General features: G+C 44.4%; 1 protein-coding gene across 4 annotated transcripts in view; it reads right to left on the reverse strand.

Annotated features, from left to right (window-relative positions):
• Positions 1 to 19,521, reverse strand: part of LOC128341085 (uncharacterized) — a 239,414-nt gene that overhangs the window by 168,508 nt on the left and 51,385 nt on the right. For all 4 annotated transcript variants that reach the window (XM_053287347.1, XM_053287431.1, XM_053287192.1 and 1 more), the window contains 2 exons: positions 18,438 to 18,538; positions 2,137 to 2,212 (listed from right to left, as the gene is read on the reverse strand). In XM_053287347.1, coding sequence (XP_053143322.1) covers positions 2,137 to 2,212; positions 18,438 to 18,538 — 177 coding nt within the window. The remainder of the gene's footprint in view (positions 1 to 2,136; positions 2,213 to 18,437; positions 18,539 to 19,521) is intronic.

Below are 19,521 nucleotides of genomic sequence, written 5' to 3' on the forward strand. Positions count from 1 at the left end.
TCTTTCTCTTATGCCCCACCTTACCAAACTATAAAATTACACACATTCATTTCCATTCTCTACATAATGGATAGTCTTGGGAGCAGAATACTGATTTGCCGGCTTGGCATACTTTGTGCTGAATGAAGAGTTTGGGTTTCCCCAACACCCAATCAGGTATGCCAAACAAACATGAGTCTCTTTTTAGCTCTAAAACAAAATGGAAATGTTTCCACGCTTATAACAAAATAGGCTGTCCAACTCAATTTGTAAAGACTGCCTTTGAAAATCAAATGCCCATGACTATCATTGCGTAAGTGTTGTGTCTCTTTCAAGACATCAGTTTCCATAATAACATTTCTTGCATGTATCCTGCTATCATATTGGAACTAAGCCACTCTGACATCTCGGCAGTGTTGATATCATTTAGCTAGCAGGAAGTTATAAAGCGGTGAATTGAGATGAATGGATTTCTAAACTGTCATCTTATATTTCATTTTGCATAATGTACTGGGGTATTAAATTGCATTTGAAAAATGTTTTAAAAACTAAAGGCCTGATGAGACTAGATCACTTGAATCATCCATGCTGAAACTGAAGTGGGCAAATGCTTATTAGCATCTTGCTCCAGGATACCATCTAAATTTTCAGTAACCATCATATTAAGTATTGAACTTGAGCTGATCTTTTTATTTAAAGGCCTGGTTTTGGGGAGGGGGGTGCTTTCCTTATTGTGAAAATTCTGAACCTCCTTAAAATTCAGTGGCTCATCTACTGCACAATGCAACACGGGCAATTGGAGCAGCAGCCATGCTGCTTGCCTGTGTAAACACTTTTAACAGAGTTTTGCACCAGAGCGGCTCTGCTATGGCAGAAGGTTGCTCAAATGTAATTGAGCAATGGGACATCCATTAATTCCAGTGTCGGCCCTTTCACGTGTTTCACAACTCCATTGACTGTGTTTTGCAGCTCCATTGCTTGTGTTATGTGAGCTACTATAACTAGTGAAAGTTCTCGAAGCAATTTCCACACATTTCTAGATCATCATGGATTTTGCCCACAGCAATATTCAAGTTTCTTCTTAGTTAAGAGCGTTTCAATAAGTCCAGCAACATTTTTCACAGGAAAGGCTGGATGATGAATTGTCATAATTAGTTCCTGTTTAGTTCATAGGATATTAGCTGATACTGTACTTAACAGAGTCTGATACTTATATACCACCACAGCAATAAGAAACAGTAATGAATAAACCCAGTGTTTGTCAGTACTGTAGATACTTTCATTCTCAAATGAATTCTCCAGAATCCAGGACTAAACTTCCAGCTTTAAAGCTCTTACACTCTGGCTTCCTAAGGAACCGCTTTTCACACTCCACATTGCCTTAATATAACAAAAACCCAGATTGTCCACCCATTCAGATTATTCCTTAGCCTCTTGCAGGAAACCATTACCAGTACTAGCCATTACTTTTGCTTAGTGTCCAGTGGGTTTTCCTGTGTTGTTGCCCCTCTTCTCATGCCCACATTCTACAGAATCCTCTGTGTTGCTCAGTCAAGGTCCTTGTCTTCAGTTCCACCCCTTTTTCTGGGGGAGTGTTCCTCTCACCCACAATCTTCATGTTCAAATTATTTTCCCCAGGGCATCTTGCAAACCCACCTGCCATTTCCACTCACTGGCTGACATACAGAGCAAGGAGGCACCAGTGCAGAAAGAGAGCAGTCTAACAGAATTTCCCAACTAATTGCACTGCTGCAGCAAGGAAGCAGCCATTTCTGACGCCCTTTCCTTCCCTTCCCCAGGAAGCCCTCTGTGCCACCTGAAAATATGTCCCCAAGGGCTGCACAGTCCTCAGAGACATATTTTCAGGTGGCACAGAGGGCTTCTTGGGGAAGAGGAAAGGGTCAAAAGTTGCTGCTTCCTCGCTGCACTGGTGCAGTTAATTGGAAATACCATCCTGCCAATGATATTTTTGTTTCAAACTTCTGCAAGTGGACTAACCTCTTACTTTGCCCCCCCCCCCCCGCTTGTATTTGTGCACTGAATTCTGCACAAATATATTCCTGGCCCAAATCTTGCAAATGCTTCAGGTTCTCTAATGCCTTATGTAGAGGAACGGCTAATGTAAGCTGTTGAGACAAATAGGGTCATTCTACTTACCACAAACAGGTCACTGTAGCTCTTAGTTGTTCCAATCTTCTTTAGTCTGTCTGAGATGTTGCTTCCTGACTCACAACTGCAGGAGACCAAGGGAAAAGGCTATGATGCATACATATTTTCCAGAGATCTCTAGTTAAAACTCTAACTATAATTGTTACAGAAGTTGGTTCCAGGAAATCAGATAAAGAATTGCTAAGTTCATATAGTGGACACTTCCTTGTGGAGCAGACCAAGTGTCCATCTCATCCAACAGCCAGCCAAAGGCTTCTGCACATAAGCAGGGCATAAAAGCAATGACTATTCCTTGTTTGTCCCCTGCACCTGTGGTTCAGAGCTACGGTGCCTTGGAATATAGAAATAAACACAGAAGTGGAGTCCAAACGAAAGGCAGTGGCACTCCCAGGACGAGAACATCTATTCTTATCCTATGAGTATCTGGGAAAATTCAGCGCAGTGGGGAAATGCTTGACTAACAAGCAGAAGTTTACCAGTTCAAATCCCCACTGAAATAATAATAATAATAATAATTCGATTTCTATACCACCCTTCTAAATATGGCTCAGGGCGGTTTACAAAGAGAGATATGTTTCCCAGACTATGGGAAACACTTATATCAGGCAGCAGTGATATAAGAAGATGCTGAAAAGCCATCATCTCATACTGCATGGGAGGAGGCAATGGTAAACCCCTCCTGTATTCTACCAAAGAAAACCACAGGACTCTGTGGGCGCCAGGAGTTGAAATTGACTTAACGGCACACTTTACCTTACCTTAGTTGCTATCAGCCAGGCTCAATAGTCTCTCAGGAGGTGAAGGTGAAAGAAGAAGGTGACAACTTTCTGGTGTTATCAAGCAAATCATTTATCCTCCTATGCCTGTTTTTAAAAAACTTATGGTGGAGCTACATGTTAAACAGGGATGATACATTTCTGGTTTGTATAACTGAAAGGGGTCAGGGGCATAGGTATCTTGGCAGGGGGTGGAGAACAAAATCTAACGAATGACCCCACCAACTGGGTGTTCCTTTGCACACCCCAAGCCATGCCCCCTACATCTGAAATCAGACGCAAGGGGGGGGGCAGTACCAGGAACTGGGTTGGTGGAATCTCTGAAAGGGAGCTCCTTTCCCTGGAACCACCTCCTTTCAGTGATTCCACCAACCACTGACAGGGAAAATAAACCTCTGCTGGGGCTATCCCAGCCCTTTTTCCAGCAATGACCCTTGCATCTGAAGTTAGATGTGGGGAGGGGCCAATGCCCAGGCTGGGCATGAGAGGGGGCAAGGGGGCGCCCTGGCCAAGGGTGAGGGGGAGTCTTGGGGGCCCCCAGACTCTTGGGGCCTGGGGACAGTGGTCCCCCCTTAATCAATGGCCGTGTGACCCCTGAAAGGGGGATTGCTGAGAGTACACTGATCCTGACACTTTTTGCAGATGTCCTGACATCCTCCCAGTGTTTTTATTTATTGCATAGGAGGGAAGTTCATCCAAACTGCTGCTCTACATACAAATATACAAGTTTCAACTTGTGTTTGAGTTGCTTGTAGAGTGGTTACTCAAATTAACTGCCCCCAAGCGATCAAGAAACACTCTAGGAAGATATCAGGGCATCTGCAAAAAATGTCAGGGATGCCATGCTCTCAATGTGTCTCCCTTTTAATCATGTGGACTATAAAAGTATTTTTGGAGATATTGTCAAAAATGACCTCCCACAATCCCCAGAAATTTGTGGGATCTGGCATACTAGAAATGTGCAGAACATTTCGGCACTGAAATGTTTCGAGTTGAAACAGGTCATTTCAAGGGTTTCAAGCTTGAAACAAAACACCCCTTGAATAAAGGGCCAGTTTTAAGCTCAGAACAAAACAACCCCCATTTCAATCTAAATGTTTCGATGTTTCGAGTACCATTATGGACACCTGTTTTTCTCTTGCTGGTTGGTTTTCTTGCACTGGCTTCCATTTGGCTTGCAATCTCCTTATAGTGTGTCCCTCTTGAAAAGGATACATCAGGAGAGGAGGAAGGAATCAAGGAAGGTTTGATTTTGTGGTTTTCTTTTCTCAGCGCTGAGTATAATAATATGTTGCACTATTGCTGCTATAACTAGTGGCAGGTGTGTGTGTGTGTGTGTGTGTGTGTGTGTGTGTGCATGCGCGCGTGCACACATAATATTTCTTGGAGATTGCTGTGATGAGCTCTGTGTCTGGACTTGAGACTCACTTGTGCTTCACTCACTGCTCTGATCTGCTCTACAATCTAGGGGTGTGTGAACCAGATCGACCTTGAGCCAGCCAAGTTCATTGAACTTGGCCGGCTCAAGGGCTTGCCCCTGGCTTGCCCATGAGTAGGGATGTGTAAGCAGGTTCAGAACCAAACCAGTTCGAAGTCATGTCCAGACCATGCAGAGGCCCATTGAGCAGGTGTGGCGGCCTCCAAAATAGCCGCCGCGCCGGGGGAAAGGCCCAAATAGGCTGAAGAATGGTCAAATGGGGCCATTTTTTAAGGCAAGAAGGCCAGCAAGGGAGGGGGAACCTCTGTGGACCCCCCCCCAGCGCCTTGGAGAACCCCCCCAGAGGGGGTAAGTTTAGAATAATAATAATTTTTTGGGTAAAAGTTCTGTGAACTCCCCTAAACCAAACTGAGGAGGGTTTGAGGGGGTGTTGGTTTGGGTCCAGTTTGGACTCAAATTGAACTGGAACAGCCAGTTTCACGCACACCCCTACCCATGAGCTGAACCAGACCTGGTATGCCTCGAATTCAAGCCGAACCACACACACCCTGGCTGGTCCTGGGGTTCTAATGCTTAAATTTTTATTTTTTAGAAATTCACCACCTCTGAGGGGGCAGCCGTGGGGGGGGAGGTCTCCAGTGGTTCTCCTTCCCACCAGCCTCCCCCAGTCTTCAATTGACCCAGTTTAATCCATTTTAGTCCCATTTTGGCCCATTTTGTTTTTAGTCCATTTTCAGCCCATTCTGGGCCTCTTCATGCTGGCAGCAGCCATTTTAGCAGCCACCACACCTGTGCACTGGCCATATGCATGACCATGGTCATGCAGATAGCCAATGTGCATGTACAGCGGCCTCCAAAATGGCCACTGCCTGTGTGAAGAGGCCCAGAATGGGCCCAAAATAAAGTAAAATGGCCCAAACTGGGCTGATTGGAGACTGGGAGGAGGCTGGCACAGGGAGGGGGAACCACCAGAGACCCCTGTGACAGACAGCAGAGACCCCTGTGACAGTGGCCCCCAGAGGCAGTGAGTTTCTAACATTCCCAGTTCTGTTTGAGTCCAGTTCGGACTTGAATTGAACCAGGCAAAGAGGTTTCATGCACACCGCTACTACAATCTGCATTGCAAGGTGTACTAAGTCAAAATGTAGCTGAAGTTGCTCTAGCTGAGCTTATGTCTAGGCTTGCTGCTAAGTAAGGGTGCTGAAAACACCCCATTGTTCCCCATGGGTAGCTGCTAGGGACACCAGAGTGTAACAGGTAGTAGGGCATGGTGGGTGTTACTTACCACCCAACCCACAAAAGAAATGGGCAAGCGAGTTATTTTTAACACATTTCTAAACTTTTCCCCAAAGCCCTATAGCAACCTATGAGGGTTTTGGGGAAAAGTTAAAAATGTATTTATAATCACTCACTTGCTCATTGCTTTTGTGGGTTGGGGGGTAGGTAGCACCTATCATGCCCTATCACCTGTCCCACTTTGGTGTTGCTAGGAGCTACCCATGGGGAACAATTGGGTGTTTTGAGTTTCCCCATTGTTCCCTATGGCCAAAACACTCAAAACATTTCATTTTTGCTTTGTTGAAACAACTGGGATCAACCACTGTTTCAACAAAACTTTTCAGCCATCTGCATTTTGTTTCAACCTCAAATCAAAAATGCAAAATTCGTTTCGTGGACATCCCTTTGTGTACTGTGTTGTGACATTTATCACGTGCATTTCTTCACCCCCCTTGTGTTTCCTCAGTTCCTCCCACAACATGATGTACAGGGTAAATGATTCTACAAATTACTGAGCAGAAAGGAAGATCTTGACTTGAGAGACTGGCTGACTTCCAGAGCAGCATACTGCTGAAGGTCAATTTAGTTGTTTTTGCTCTAAAAGAGCACTTCTGGAATACAGTCAAGCTCCAGAAACTAGCATCTGCACTCTTGCAGAAAAGTGCTCACACTTTAGGGAGAGCGTGCATGACGGACTAGCACTGCATGCCACTGGATGTAAGAAGCACCGGCAGTACACTGCTCTAGATGTCAGCCACTGTTTTCAGCAGCAATCCCTGAATGCTCCCGGGATTAATCTGGTTGAAATTAATTGAAGTTGCACAAGATCGCTCATGTCCAGTTCTGCATTCATTTTATTGGGGCTTGTTCAGGAGAGATCCCTGGTGTAAGCAGAAGTCAGTAAAAATCAGCACATAGAATCGCTTCTGAGAATTAGGAAGTATGAGGCAGTTTTCATGTAGTTGAAAGCGGATGGCAAGAATCTGGTTAATGTCTCCCTGAAGTGCTGTTCACTTGCTTTATATAGAATTGATTCCTTTGCTTCTGTTATAGTAGGAAATAATACAAGCATGACTAGTAAGGAATGAGGAAGACAGCAGAGCCTTTTGTACTTGACCTTACCAGCTTTTTACACTAACACCTCAAAGCATCAGATACATCACAAAGGAAAAGCACCACAATTCTCCTACTGAACACAGGAAACAACTTGGAACTTTATTTCCATGTTTAAGAATTACATGAAAATAAAGTTGTTTCCATACATTGGCTTGCATCCAAAGAACCTCTTGCGCTAGAGCAGGCCTGCTCAACTTCAGCCCTCCTGCAGATGTTGGCCTACAACTCCCATAATCCCTGGCTATTGGCTACAGTGGCTGGGAATTATGGGAGTTGTAGTCTAAAAACAGCTGGGGGGCCTAAGTTGAGCAGGCCTGCGCTAGAGGAATGCACTTCTGCTTGCACAGGGGAAGATTTGAGCATGCGTGGTGGGGAAAAAAATAAAAAATGGCTACCGCACATGCACAAATGGCCTCTGCAAGGCCCTGGGCCATCCAGGCTTTGCAGAGGCCATTTGTGCATACGCAGCGGTAGACAAGATGGCCGCTGTGCCAGCATATGGAGGCCCAAACGGGCAAATTAAAGCATTCGAATGGGCCGTGGTGGTGATGACCGAGGATGGAGGGGGGAGGGGGAACCTTCACGGACCCACCACCACCACGGCCTAGAGGAAGTCCCCCAAAGGGTCTAAAGGTTTTAAAAAACCATGGGGGGGTGTTTCGGTTTGACCTTGAACAGGTTCAGGGTTGAATCTGTTTGCACATCCCTAGTCATGAAACGGATACAGAATGAGGTCACTCTGAATAGATATCAGGGAGTGAGGGGTGTGTGACTACCCCCACTAGAATTATCAGTGCCCGCAGGATTGACTGGGTGAAGACTTTTGCCCTGATTGCAAGTGACTTTGAAGAATCACTGAAAAGACTTTCCTTTTTGAAGCCCACAAACCAGGCTGAACCCTCCAGGAGCTCATTTTGGCTCAGCTCTATCAAAAATCAATTTCCCTATTGCACATAGTCTACCTCTGAGTCTTTCCAGCAGGTCCACTGTTAGAAAGAGGATGAATGAGTTATGACATGGAAGAGTGGGATTTAGAAGTGTCCTTCCATTTGCTCAATGCTCTTACTGCATCCATAGATGGTACATTCATGTCAAATGTACCAGCTGAGAAATGTGTAGCACAGATGCCCTTGATATTAGAGATAATTTTCAATGAAAATCCCAACCCAGTGTCCATAACAGCAATGTCATCATAATCTGTAACTGGTGAAGGAACATAGCATATGTGACTCTTGCCAGCAATTTGGGAAATTCTATGAATAATGGAACACTTCCAACTAGCATAAAACATTTTTATGAGTATTTTCCCTGTCACTAAGCTATTTAAATACTGCAGCTAAAGATTTAATTAGATCTTGCCAAAATGGAATTTCATTGTCTTGTTTGAATTGGGAGATCTTCTATCTAAAATCATCCAAAGTGTTAATAACTCATCTCAAGTAGAAAGATGCAATGGCTTCAATGAAACACACTTGAATATTTTAAAAGCTTTATCAAGTCCATCTTAATTCACCTATCCTCCATGTTACATCACAGGATGTTATGCTGATTAAACCAGCAGACCTATGACATGCTTTGTGCTGGAGGAATGTGTGCAATCATTCTTCTTTGGGCTTGAAGCAAATTCAAGAATACTTTGGAATTTAAGAATAACACAGAAGTAGCCATTTTGCTTTTGCTTTCCAAAATACCTTTCCTCTAATTCAGCCTTCAGCGTGTGAAATAAGAGTTTAAGACTGTGATGGAAATTAGATAACTTATGAATTATTCAAGCAACTCAGCTGAACAGTATGGAGCCAAAATGGAGCTTGAAAGTCATATAGAAACAATATTATTTTAGTTTAAGAGTAGAACATGAGCTTAGTTATATTAAGACACCAGGCACTTATACAAGATCAGCCGTCAGAGGAAACCAATTGGCAGACCAGATCTCCCTGGTTTACCAATTGGTAGACCAAATCTCCAATTGGTAAACCAGTCTTCAGAGGAAACCAATTGGTAGAATTGCTCTCTCCACACTGAATCTTATCTGGGTCAGTAGGTCAGGGTCATTTCAGTGACCTGAAATGACAATGACAAAAAAAAAATTAAAATCATTAAAAATCATGTGATTGCCTGATTGCTCTGGGCTTTGGGTGGAGGGTAGTATGCATCATACCCCACCACCCTAGCTGCTATGGTGTCACCAAAAGCCACTCATGGGGGACAATGGGGTGTTTTGAGTCCCCATTGTTCCCTATGGCAGAAACACAGAACACAGCACCCACAAGCTGTCCCTCCCAAAAGAACACACATTTCAAAGATATTCAAAAGTAGATCACCAAATATGATTCACACAGACCCATAATCCACTGCCAGCCACTGTGCCAGTGCTTCAGTAACATTCTAGGCGCAATTTGCTCTCTCACACAGTTACGACTCTGTCCTTACTTGCAACAGCTACCACAGCACAGCAGCACCCTTAGCTGCCAGAGTTTGAAAGCAAAGCCATAAGCTCAACATCTTTGGAGATCTTCAGTCACATTTTGACTGAGTGAGTACACCTTTGCAAAGCAGAGCAGAATGCAGATTGCATAGCAGTAAGAGAAGTACAAGTTAGTCTCAAAGTCAAGGCCAGATATGGAGCTCAACAGCAATAATCACCAAGAAATATTACACAGACACTGCCACAAGTGTTTCCTCTTACAGGAATTCCCAGATGTTGTGGACTACAACTCCCAGAATCCCTAGCCAAAGGCCATTGCACCTGGGGATGCTGGGAGTTGTAGTGAACAACATCTGGGAATTCCTGTTAGAGGGAACACTAACTGCCACCGTCCTGATCATTTCTCGCCACAACACCTTCTTACAAACAGAACATTAAACCACAGCTCTAGGAAGGCACCCAGGCAGGCACCCAAGTTCTGCCTTTGTCAATCTGAGATCCAGCAAGCAATAGCACAACAGAATGCTCAGTAAGAAAACCACAAAATCAAACCTCCTTGCCTCTCCTGATGTAAGGATAGGCACCTAAGTAAGGCAAGGAGAAGAAAACAAAAAACAAACCCAAACCTTCCTGGAGAAGAAATCCAGTGGCATGTATCTTTATGTGCTCTGTCTGTGTGTGTGGATAAAAGTGTACCATGAGCCCCTGGTGGCGCAGTGGTAAAACTGCCGCCCTGTAACCAGAAGGTTACAAGTTTGATCCTGACCAGGGGCTCAAGGTTGACTCAGCCTTCCATCCTTCCAAGGTCGGTAAAATGAGTACCCAGAATGTTGGGGGCAATATGCTAAAATCATTGTAATCCGCTTAGAGAGCTCCAGCTATAAAGCGGTATATAAATGTAAGTGCTATTGCTAGTGCTATTGCTATTGCTACCATGGCCTCAGATTGCCTGGGCCCTGACTGACAGCCTGCCAGGCTGATGCATGTCAGGGCACCAGTCTACGTCTTCAGCGGCCATGGTAGGGGTGCGTATCTGTGCTATCTAGGATAAAAACTACTTAAAACAACAAATAAAACAATAACAACAATGAACAGATTCAAACCTCCTGCCTGCTCCACCATGGCCTCTGATTGGTGCTAAACGTTCCAGGCACCAGCCTGTCATACATGGACCTGACAGTGATGGGTGTGTGCGTGTCTGAGTGCACCAGCCTCACTAACATGCAGACTGTGATGCATCTGGTGTTGGACCAGGGTGAGCCGCCAGTGGTGGTGGTTGCTGTCAGTGGGTGGAGGGTGACCATGAGTCACTCATTCTCCTCTGAGTTCAGGATAGTCCAGCAAGGGCAGGTTAGACTTCAGCAAGACCAGTTGCTTGACCAACTCAGCATCCAGCCACAAGTGATAAGGCATCACCACGTCCCCAGCCATGGAGAACAAGCTCGCATTCTGAACGCTGGTTGGTGGGCACGAGAGGAACTGTCCAGCAACCATTGCCAAGTCCAGCCAGACTTGGCAATGCATTGCCCAAAATGGGCTTGGCTCCATCTCCCATCCTACCACCAGCTCATGCAGGTACCACATAACAGACTGCTAGGCACTGCTGCAGGGTTCGGTGGGCTCCTCCTGGCCCCCTGGCAAGGCACCAAGGAATGCAGAGGTGGGACTGCTGGCTCTGTTGGCGCCACTGTCAGTGAAATTATGCTGCTGGATTGGGAAGTGGTAGTGATGGTGCTCTTTTGGGTGGACTGTGCACTTCAAGGTGCTCAAGCCCCCTCCTCCTGGTTGTGACCCAGCATCTTCTCCTTGCCTTGCCTAACATGTTCAACCAAGAGATCACCTCCACCCGGGCAGCTGGCCAGGAGTGACAGCTTTGCCCATCATCATTGGGTCACATAGGCAGGACAAAACATGCGCTGCCAGTGCACCCAAGGGGTTGGTGAGCCAATCTACCACTCTAGTCCTCAGCCAACCTGCCAGGGCAATTGCTTCCCCAGTGGTCAGCATGGACTAGATCTTGCCCACCATCTTCTCAAGCAGAAGAGCAGCAGGTAAAGCCTGGCTCAGCGCCACTGCCTACAAGATGTTCGTAGCAGCAAAGAACGGCTCGAGTGTCAAGACAACCTCAGATATGAGTTTCCAGACCTGGTTGGACAGGTCATACATATCCAAGCCATGCTGTGAATGGCTGCCACTTGCTCCTGAGGCACTGGAGCAAGAGAAAGGTGGAGTTCTACCAGGCAGGAACATCCCAGGGGATCAGGTGTTCAGACAGGCCCAGCTCAAGCTGCCTCTCCTTGGCTTTTCACTCTGGTGGAAATGGCTAGCTATCTTGCAGCACTTTCCCACAGGAGCGGTCATGGGAGCAGCATGGCCTGTGTGTGCAAGCCCCTTATTGTGCCTGGCCTTTGCCTCCCTGAGGCCAAACACATCCTGCACAACCAAGTTCAAAGTGTGTGTAACACAGTGGATGTATACAAGTTGACTCTGCTTGAAAGCGACCATGAAGCCTTGCTGGAGGGTAGGCTGCCCGGAAAGCTAAGCATTGACCTGTCAGTCCATGGCTCCTGAAAACTCATCTGCCATGTGGTCTCTGCCCATATCCTCCACATGCAGCACTGCCCAATGCAGCTTCATTCGATGGGAGGTGATGTCTACACCAGCAAAGCAAGATGAGGTCCCCTCTGTCTCCTGCCCCAACCAGTGCACAGTTTAGGGACAGGAAAGCAGTGTGCAGTGTGGAGCGGCTGGTCCAGAGATCAGCAGTGAAATGTACACTGGTGTTGGGCCCTACTGCACGCAGAATCCCCAACATGGCCTCTCCTGCACACCCAGTACAGGGAAGGCACCACCCACCACTTAATGTGGTGTGTGAGGGGATCTTGTAGTCGGGGGCAAACAACTGGAGCAGCTGGCGGAAGCCAGCATTTACCACCATCTGAAATGGCAGATTGTCCAAAGCCATCATCTCCCCAATGGCCCAGGTTATCAGATGTGGTTACGCCCCAACTCTAATGGGAGGTGGGGGAAGGTGGGTATCTAAGAAAGGGGTGTGGGGTCATGGGTGGTCTAGATTTGTGCTGTGTGCACCACACACAGAGTGCTAGCACTGTAGTGCACACACACACACAGCAGCAGCTAAAAAAAAATTTAAAAAAAATAGAGAGCAGGCCTTATTTTGGAGGGGGGAGGCCTTTTTCAGGGGGCTGAAAGAGCAAGCAACAACAACAATGAGATGAGTCTAAGGCAGGGTTTCTCAACGTGTGGGTCCCCAGATGTAATTGGACTTCAACTCCCATAATTCCCAACCAAAGACCACTGGGGCTGGGGATTATGGGAGTTGAAGTCCAATAACATCTGGGGACCCACACGTTGAGAAACCCTGCCACGTTGAGAAACCCTGGTCTAAGGGAAGTGGGGAAGGGGATTAGTCAATGGCCTCTCTAAGTGATCCTCCCAACTCAATCAGGCCAAGCAGCACACACGGGCACTCAACAGCCAGGGTGGGGGGAGGAGCTGAGCACCATGGGGTAAAGTAAAGTAAAGTTGTGCCCTCAAGTTGGTGTCAGCTCCTGGCAACCACCGAGCCATGTTGTTTTCTTTAGTAGAATATAGGAGGGGTTTTAGGCACCTGTGAAGGGCAGGATGGAAACCAAACTGAGAAAAACAGATTTGCACGGAAATTTCTTTTCCTTTCCTTTTGAGTGGACTTTTGCTTTGATATTAATTAAGTAGTTTTGAAGACTGCATACACTGAGATTTCAGCAGTCCTTCTTACATACTCCAGACCCATCTTTGAAATATTCACCATCCCATCTGTAAGCAATGTATCCTAATCTTGTAATAATTGGATTGTCTGAACCATTTGAGAACTACTTCAGTATGCTGACAGCGTTCCCAATTGAAATCCTCCTTCCAGAATTTTCCCTCTTCTCAGATTTTAAGTGCAGCGTCTTCCCTTCATTGTTATTCAAACTACTAGGCTTCTGGAGATAATCAGTTCATTAGCTAAGCTTACCAGGATGACCCTTCTGTTCCCTTTCGGTTTCATGTTGCAAGGACGATGCTCAAACCGAGCATATTTTTGCTGCTAAAGACACCCAGAGTGTGAAATCTGAAGGAGTTAAACCAGCACATTAAGACCTGCCCCTTCCTACAAGTTCAGAAAGGTAAGAACTAAAGTCACCAAATGGTAGGCAGAAACCTCTAAATGAAGCTGGAATAATGATTAGGTGTGAGAGAGACATTGACTGCTTTCTCACAGAAGGGATTACATACTTGCTGGGTTATCTTCCATTCACTATGGCTATGTATTTTTAGCCCCTCTGTTGTAGTCTTGTGATCATTTCAGTGTCATATACTTCACTTCTTCCCTCTCTGTTTAACAAAAGTTAAACCCCTGCTAACTGGGCAAAGAGGCACCTTTTAACGTGGTGATTCTCTTTATTTAGCAGGGGGAGAGTAACTGACCCTATCCACCCCCAGCACAGTCCCTCCAGTGACTGTTGCTGGTGTCTATCTTATGTTTCCTTTTTGACTGTGAGCCCTTTGGGGACAGGTATCCATCTTATTTTTTGACTATTTCTCTATGTAAGCCACCCTGAGCCATTTCTGGAAGGACGGTATAGAAATCAAATGAACGAATGAATAAAAGTAATGCTTTCCTTAATACTTAAATCCAAAACCTAAGTAGAGATGTGCAGATCCCATTAAGCTACTATTGAAGTGTTCCTGTATGTATCAGACTACCTGTCCTGTCCTTAACATGGACTATGTTGGTGACATTATTCAATAGCATTCTTACCCTCACCACCTGCCCCCATAATATGCACTATTCTAGACATATAAACTATTTTATTGCTACCAGTCTTTTTCATGAAATATTTCTTTCTGGCATTTGAGACCAGTTTTTCTGGCCAGTTATGGCAGAGTTGCACCTTATTTCAATTACTGTTATATTTAATATTGGAGACAGTTGTCAGGAATATAATTAATGTAATTATTACAGTACTGATGTTGGGCTCCATAGTGTGGGAGCATATACGATGATTTGGAAACCCGTGGGATTTTTGTGATGAAAGCAAACCACATGTAATTATCTCCAGAATACCTATAAAAGCAAGAACAAACATGTTGGCAGTCTGGTAATCTGCTTTGCTTTTTATAATCCCTCATTAAAGTAGAAAGTTAATTTTTTAGGTATTTTATAATGTAAAAGCAATATTCATGTTTGATAAACCAACAGACAAGGTAATTAACCACAGTTAGGCAGCGATTGAACTCCCTTTATGACATAAACATGTAATTCAACATTATCAGAGGGGTTGTGGGGGGAGTTGCATATTGCGGAAACCAGCTGAACCCCAGCTAATCATGACATTTCCCTAGATAAGAGTGTGAGGTTGTTTTTGATATGTACAAGTTTGTTTGTTTTCAATTTGTGTTTGTGTGTGTGTTTCAGATCCTCTGCGCCACTTAAATATTTTTGATACTATTGTTCATTGATAAACAATGGAAGGCATTTCCCACCCTGAAGTTCATGGAGCTAAAGTAGCAAGATATGACAATAGCTACTCGCTTTGTATCATCTGTCAGAGAGAGAGAGCAATGAGGCAATGTTGTAGAAGTCTGTTGCTATATCCTATGAAAAATTACTGAGCTTTAACAGGGAGCATGCTCAGTATGGAAACAAACATTTTCCTGAGATTAGTAGACGCCTCAGTGATGTCACATGGCAAGATCTTCAAGAAAAGGATGTTCATGGCATAGAAAATGTTATCAAGAAACTGTTCATACCAAAATGCTCAAACGTGCCAAAGAATGATATGAAAAAACGATAAAACCGAATACTGAGGAGGAAAACCCAATACCATCAAGCAGTACCTTCACTCGATCTCAAGCATCACCTTACAAAAGGGAATTGTGTTTCTTTTGTGAGAATGGACCAGGTTACAAGAAGAATCCTTTGCATTTAGTTCCTACAGAAAATGCTAGTCAGTCACTTAAAGATGCTGCTGAAAGAAGTGGGAATAAGAAACTGCTTGTCAAGCTTTGTACATCCATTGATCCTCAAGATGCACGTGCTATTGACATTAAATACCACAAATGGTGCTGGGCAACACATGTAACAAATGTTAATCGCTCAGCACCCAGCCCACAAAAACCAAGCAAGGTGAATGAGGTGGCAGCCGAAATTGAATTCCTTAGTCTGCTTGAGAATACATTGTTGGATGGAAATATAATCACCATGGCTCATCTTCAAGAGGCATACACAGGAATTCTTATGGCAAATAATGTGGACAGACATCCCAGCTACAAAAAAACAAAGCAACCTAAACAGCATGATATACCAAGTGTAGAATTTCATAAACCAAAATAAGTGAATGAATCAGAATGTGTTTCTATCAAAATTTTAAGAGATGCCACAATTCAGTTAGCAGAAGAGAGCAACATTGATGGAAATGATGACATGAAAATACTTTATGATGATGCTAAGATTCTACAAAATTTTATTACCAAAGCAGAAAGATGGGTATTTTCTGGTTCACTTACAGAAGTTACAGGTTGGAATGTTCCAAATGAATTGTATAGCTTCTTCTGTTGGGTTCTCAAGGGACCAAACACAAGTCTATCCACAGAAAAGAAAGACAGTGAAGTCAACCAGCATGCCATGAGTTTAGCTCCGACTACAGTGTCTTTGTTTCTGTCCCAAGACCAGGTCCAAAACAGAAATCACCGACTCTAAGATTCACCCATGAAATGCCTCAACAAATGGAAATTGCAATAGCAGTTCACCAAGCTTTTCGAAGCAAGAAGCCTGTCATCATGTTGCATCAGTTTGGTTTGTGTGTTGACTATAACAGGATTTTAAGACTTGAGGCACAGATGGCTACAACTGTTGTAGAAAGAATGCTGGTCAATGATGACATCTATTTGCCTCCTGATGTAGTTGAAGGAAGATTCATATTCTTTGCAATAGGCAATACTGATTTTGTTGAAGATGTGCCCAACAGTAAACAAACCCTTCATGGAACAGCAGTGGCTATATATCAGAGATGTGAGGCTGAAGATGAGGCACCAATAACTGAGCTAACAGGGAGAGCTCAAAACTACTCACTGAAGAAACTCCCAAGGACAATAATGAAACTTTTGGATTGCCAGAAACCATCAGCAAAACCAACAAGTCCGGTATGCACCTCATTCAACTAATTTTTTATTATTATTTATTATTATTACATTTTATATCCCGCTCTTCCTCCAAAGAGCCCAGAGCAGTGTACTGCATACTTGAGTTTCTCCTCACAACAACCCTGTGAAGTAGGTTAGGCTGAGAGAGAAGTGACTGGCCCAGAGTCAACCAGCAAGTCTCATGGCTGAATGGGGATTTGAACGCGGGTCTCCCTGGTCCTAGTCCAGCACTCTAACCACTACATCACGCTGAACACTCCTAACCATAATTACTAGAATCCTGTCTTGCAGACATTGCCTGGCTTATGGGAAAATCAGGGGTTAGATCTCACAAACTGAATATAAGCAGCATTCCTTGTACAGGTGAAAACAGTGGAGTAGGTGATGAAGCTAATCATGAAGATAAAGTAATGGACACTAGCAAATGCAACATTCCCACATGGTCTGGATTATTTCACATGTGAAAACAAAGATGGAACTAAAATATTACTCGTCAAAGAAGATACTTGAAAAAGCACACACAAATGGTACAAATGTGGTAGTGGCCTGGGGATGTGAATGCAGAGCTACACACAGATATAAGCCATCTTCAAAGTAATCAGGAAGAAGCGGATACAACGCTTTTCCTTCATGCTGCTGATTCAACAAACAAGGGGGCTTCCAGAATCAACATTCACTTACCAGACACTGGTGTTTTTGTGCTAGCTCTTCAACGGTGCCTAGAATTATGGGCTGACATGAATTTTATTACTGGAAAAGGAGAGTTGTACCACGCTATTCCTCTGCTGCCCATATATGAAGCTCTTGGACCCAACAAGGTTTCTGCTTTGCCTGCCTTACATGCTATCAGTGGTGCAGACAATACTGGAGGTTTTGCAAGGAAAGGCAAAGTAAGTTTCTGGAAAGCTTTCAAGAATGCCGATGATCATATTATAAGTGCATTTGCAAGCCTGGGGAAAGATTTACTTCCCATTGATGTTACATTTGCTGCCCTTGAGGAATGTATATGTCAGGTTTACTTGCTGCTTACACAGATCTCACAGGTTGATAGGTTAAGGTGGTGGCTGAAACCAGAAACAAGCCCAATCTGAGACCCTTCCACCTACAAGAGATGTATTACACCACGCAATACTACAAGCAAACCATCAAGCAATTTGGAATAATGATATGATAATGAAGCGTGTAATCCCATCACTTCGAAAATATGGTTGGAAAATGGAAGGGGATGTCTGGATACCAATAATGACCGATCAACTCCCAGCTCCAAAGACTGTACTTCAATTGGTGAGGTGTGGATGCACCACCTCCAGATGCCAGGGAGGAAGATGCAGCTGTCGTAAAGCAGGGTTCATCTGCTGTGACATGTGTTCCTCTGCATCGCAAAATACATAGAACCAAGAGGATGCTTGTGACAACATGATGGAGAATCAAGATCCAGAAGATGAGGAGCTAGAGGAAGAAGACGACGAGGATCTCTAGGAAGAAGCAAATTAATACACATAACGTGATGCGCCAAAGTGCAAAAAACCATATTATTACTTATGAACATTTTTAATATGCTGTAATATTAATTAGTTGTAAGGTAATTAGGTGTTAGTTAAGTCATTTTAGTCAACCAAAAAAGACTTATGCAAAACTTGTAGTAAAACTCATCTATGCAAAATGTTTATCTATTGTTTAATTATTCATTAACAACTTTCACAGATCAGCAAGACAGTCAGCACAGATTCTCAGACTGCCAACATGGGTTTTTTCTTATTCTTTGAGGTATTTTGAAGAGAACTGTGTAGGTGGTTTGCTTTCATCACAAAAATCCCATGGCATTACACATGCTCCCATACTACCATCCAAAGCCTTGACTGTTCATGTCTTTTTCTATGTCTTCATGTCTTTTTTTTATGAACAGAATAGGGTTCTGTGAAAGGGATTCAAATTCTCCAGTATGCTTGGTTCATAAAAGAGAAGGAGAATCTCCTGCATAAACTTCTTCCAGAGTCTCGGGAATATGGTTTCTGAATGAAAACATTTGAGTATCTTCTCCAGTATTGTCAAAAGTTTAAACACTTACACAACCAGAAGTTCCAAGAACTTATAGTCCAGCGTCTTCTCCAGTTGATCTACAATGTCAGGCTCTTTGTACCATGCCAGCTTATTTGTCTTGCGACCCATCTGTTAAAAAATGTGCAAAGCTAAATTCAGTCATCAGGATCAGGTTTTATTCTGGATTATTTTGTACACGAAGGATCATTGTTAGCAGTCCAAAGCTAACTTTAACAGTGTAACTTTACTCAAGGAACCGGGAATGCCTTGGAGGGGTGTGTGTGTGTGTGTGTGTAACCAAAGAACCAGGAATGTACCCAAGGAACCAGGAATAGGGGTGTGCACAAAACTAGCTGGCCCAGTTCAGCTTGAGTCCAAACTGGACCCGGACCGGACCAGTCAGGTTCGGTCCAGTGCCCCCTTGAACCCCCTCCCCCATTTGGTTCGGTTTGTGAGGGTTCACAAATTTTAAAAACACATTTTTTAGTTACCCCCTCCGGAGGTCGCTAGCACAGCCACAGAGGGGCCTCTGGAGGTGTCTCCCCCTCCCCCCGCCTGCCTCCAAAATTGCCCCGCTTGCCTGGTTCAGAAGCTCTTCAGCCTGTCCTGGGCCTCACTCCTATCCCAGCAGCCATTTTGGAGGCTGCCGTGCATGCCTAATGGGCCTCTGCATTGCCTGTGGGTGTTCGGTCCGGCTCCAAAAAAGGGATTGTGTTCAGTCTGGCGCTGGACCATCAAACTGAACAGGTTTGAGGTTGAAACTGTTTGCATACCCCTAACCAGGAATGGTGCTTTCCGCTGGTCTTTGCCTGTAAATTCTCTCTAGCCAGGTTTGTAGTTACATGTGACTGTTGCCAATACCTGTTAAAATGAACGTGTGGATGCTCATGAACGTCTGTTCAGAGCCCTGATTCAAAATCTGAGTTCTGAATGGGTATCTAAAAATGCTGCCAGGGTTAGCAATGGTCACAAATAGAAATGATTCTGGGAAGAAAAGCATGGGGAAGGATGCATGATGCATGAGTGAGGAAGGATGATAAAGTATACAGTTCTGTGGACTGATCGCTTTACTCCAGGTAATGTTGCATCTGCATCTGTCCTAAGAAGGCAGA

Source organism: Hemicordylus capensis, chromosome 1 (assembly GCF_027244095.1).
Source record: "Hemicordylus capensis ecotype Gifberg chromosome 1, rHemCap1.1.pri, whole genome shotgun sequence".
In the NCBI taxonomy this organism is placed as follows: domain Eukaryota; kingdom Metazoa; phylum Chordata; class Lepidosauria; order Squamata; family Cordylidae; genus Hemicordylus; species Hemicordylus capensis.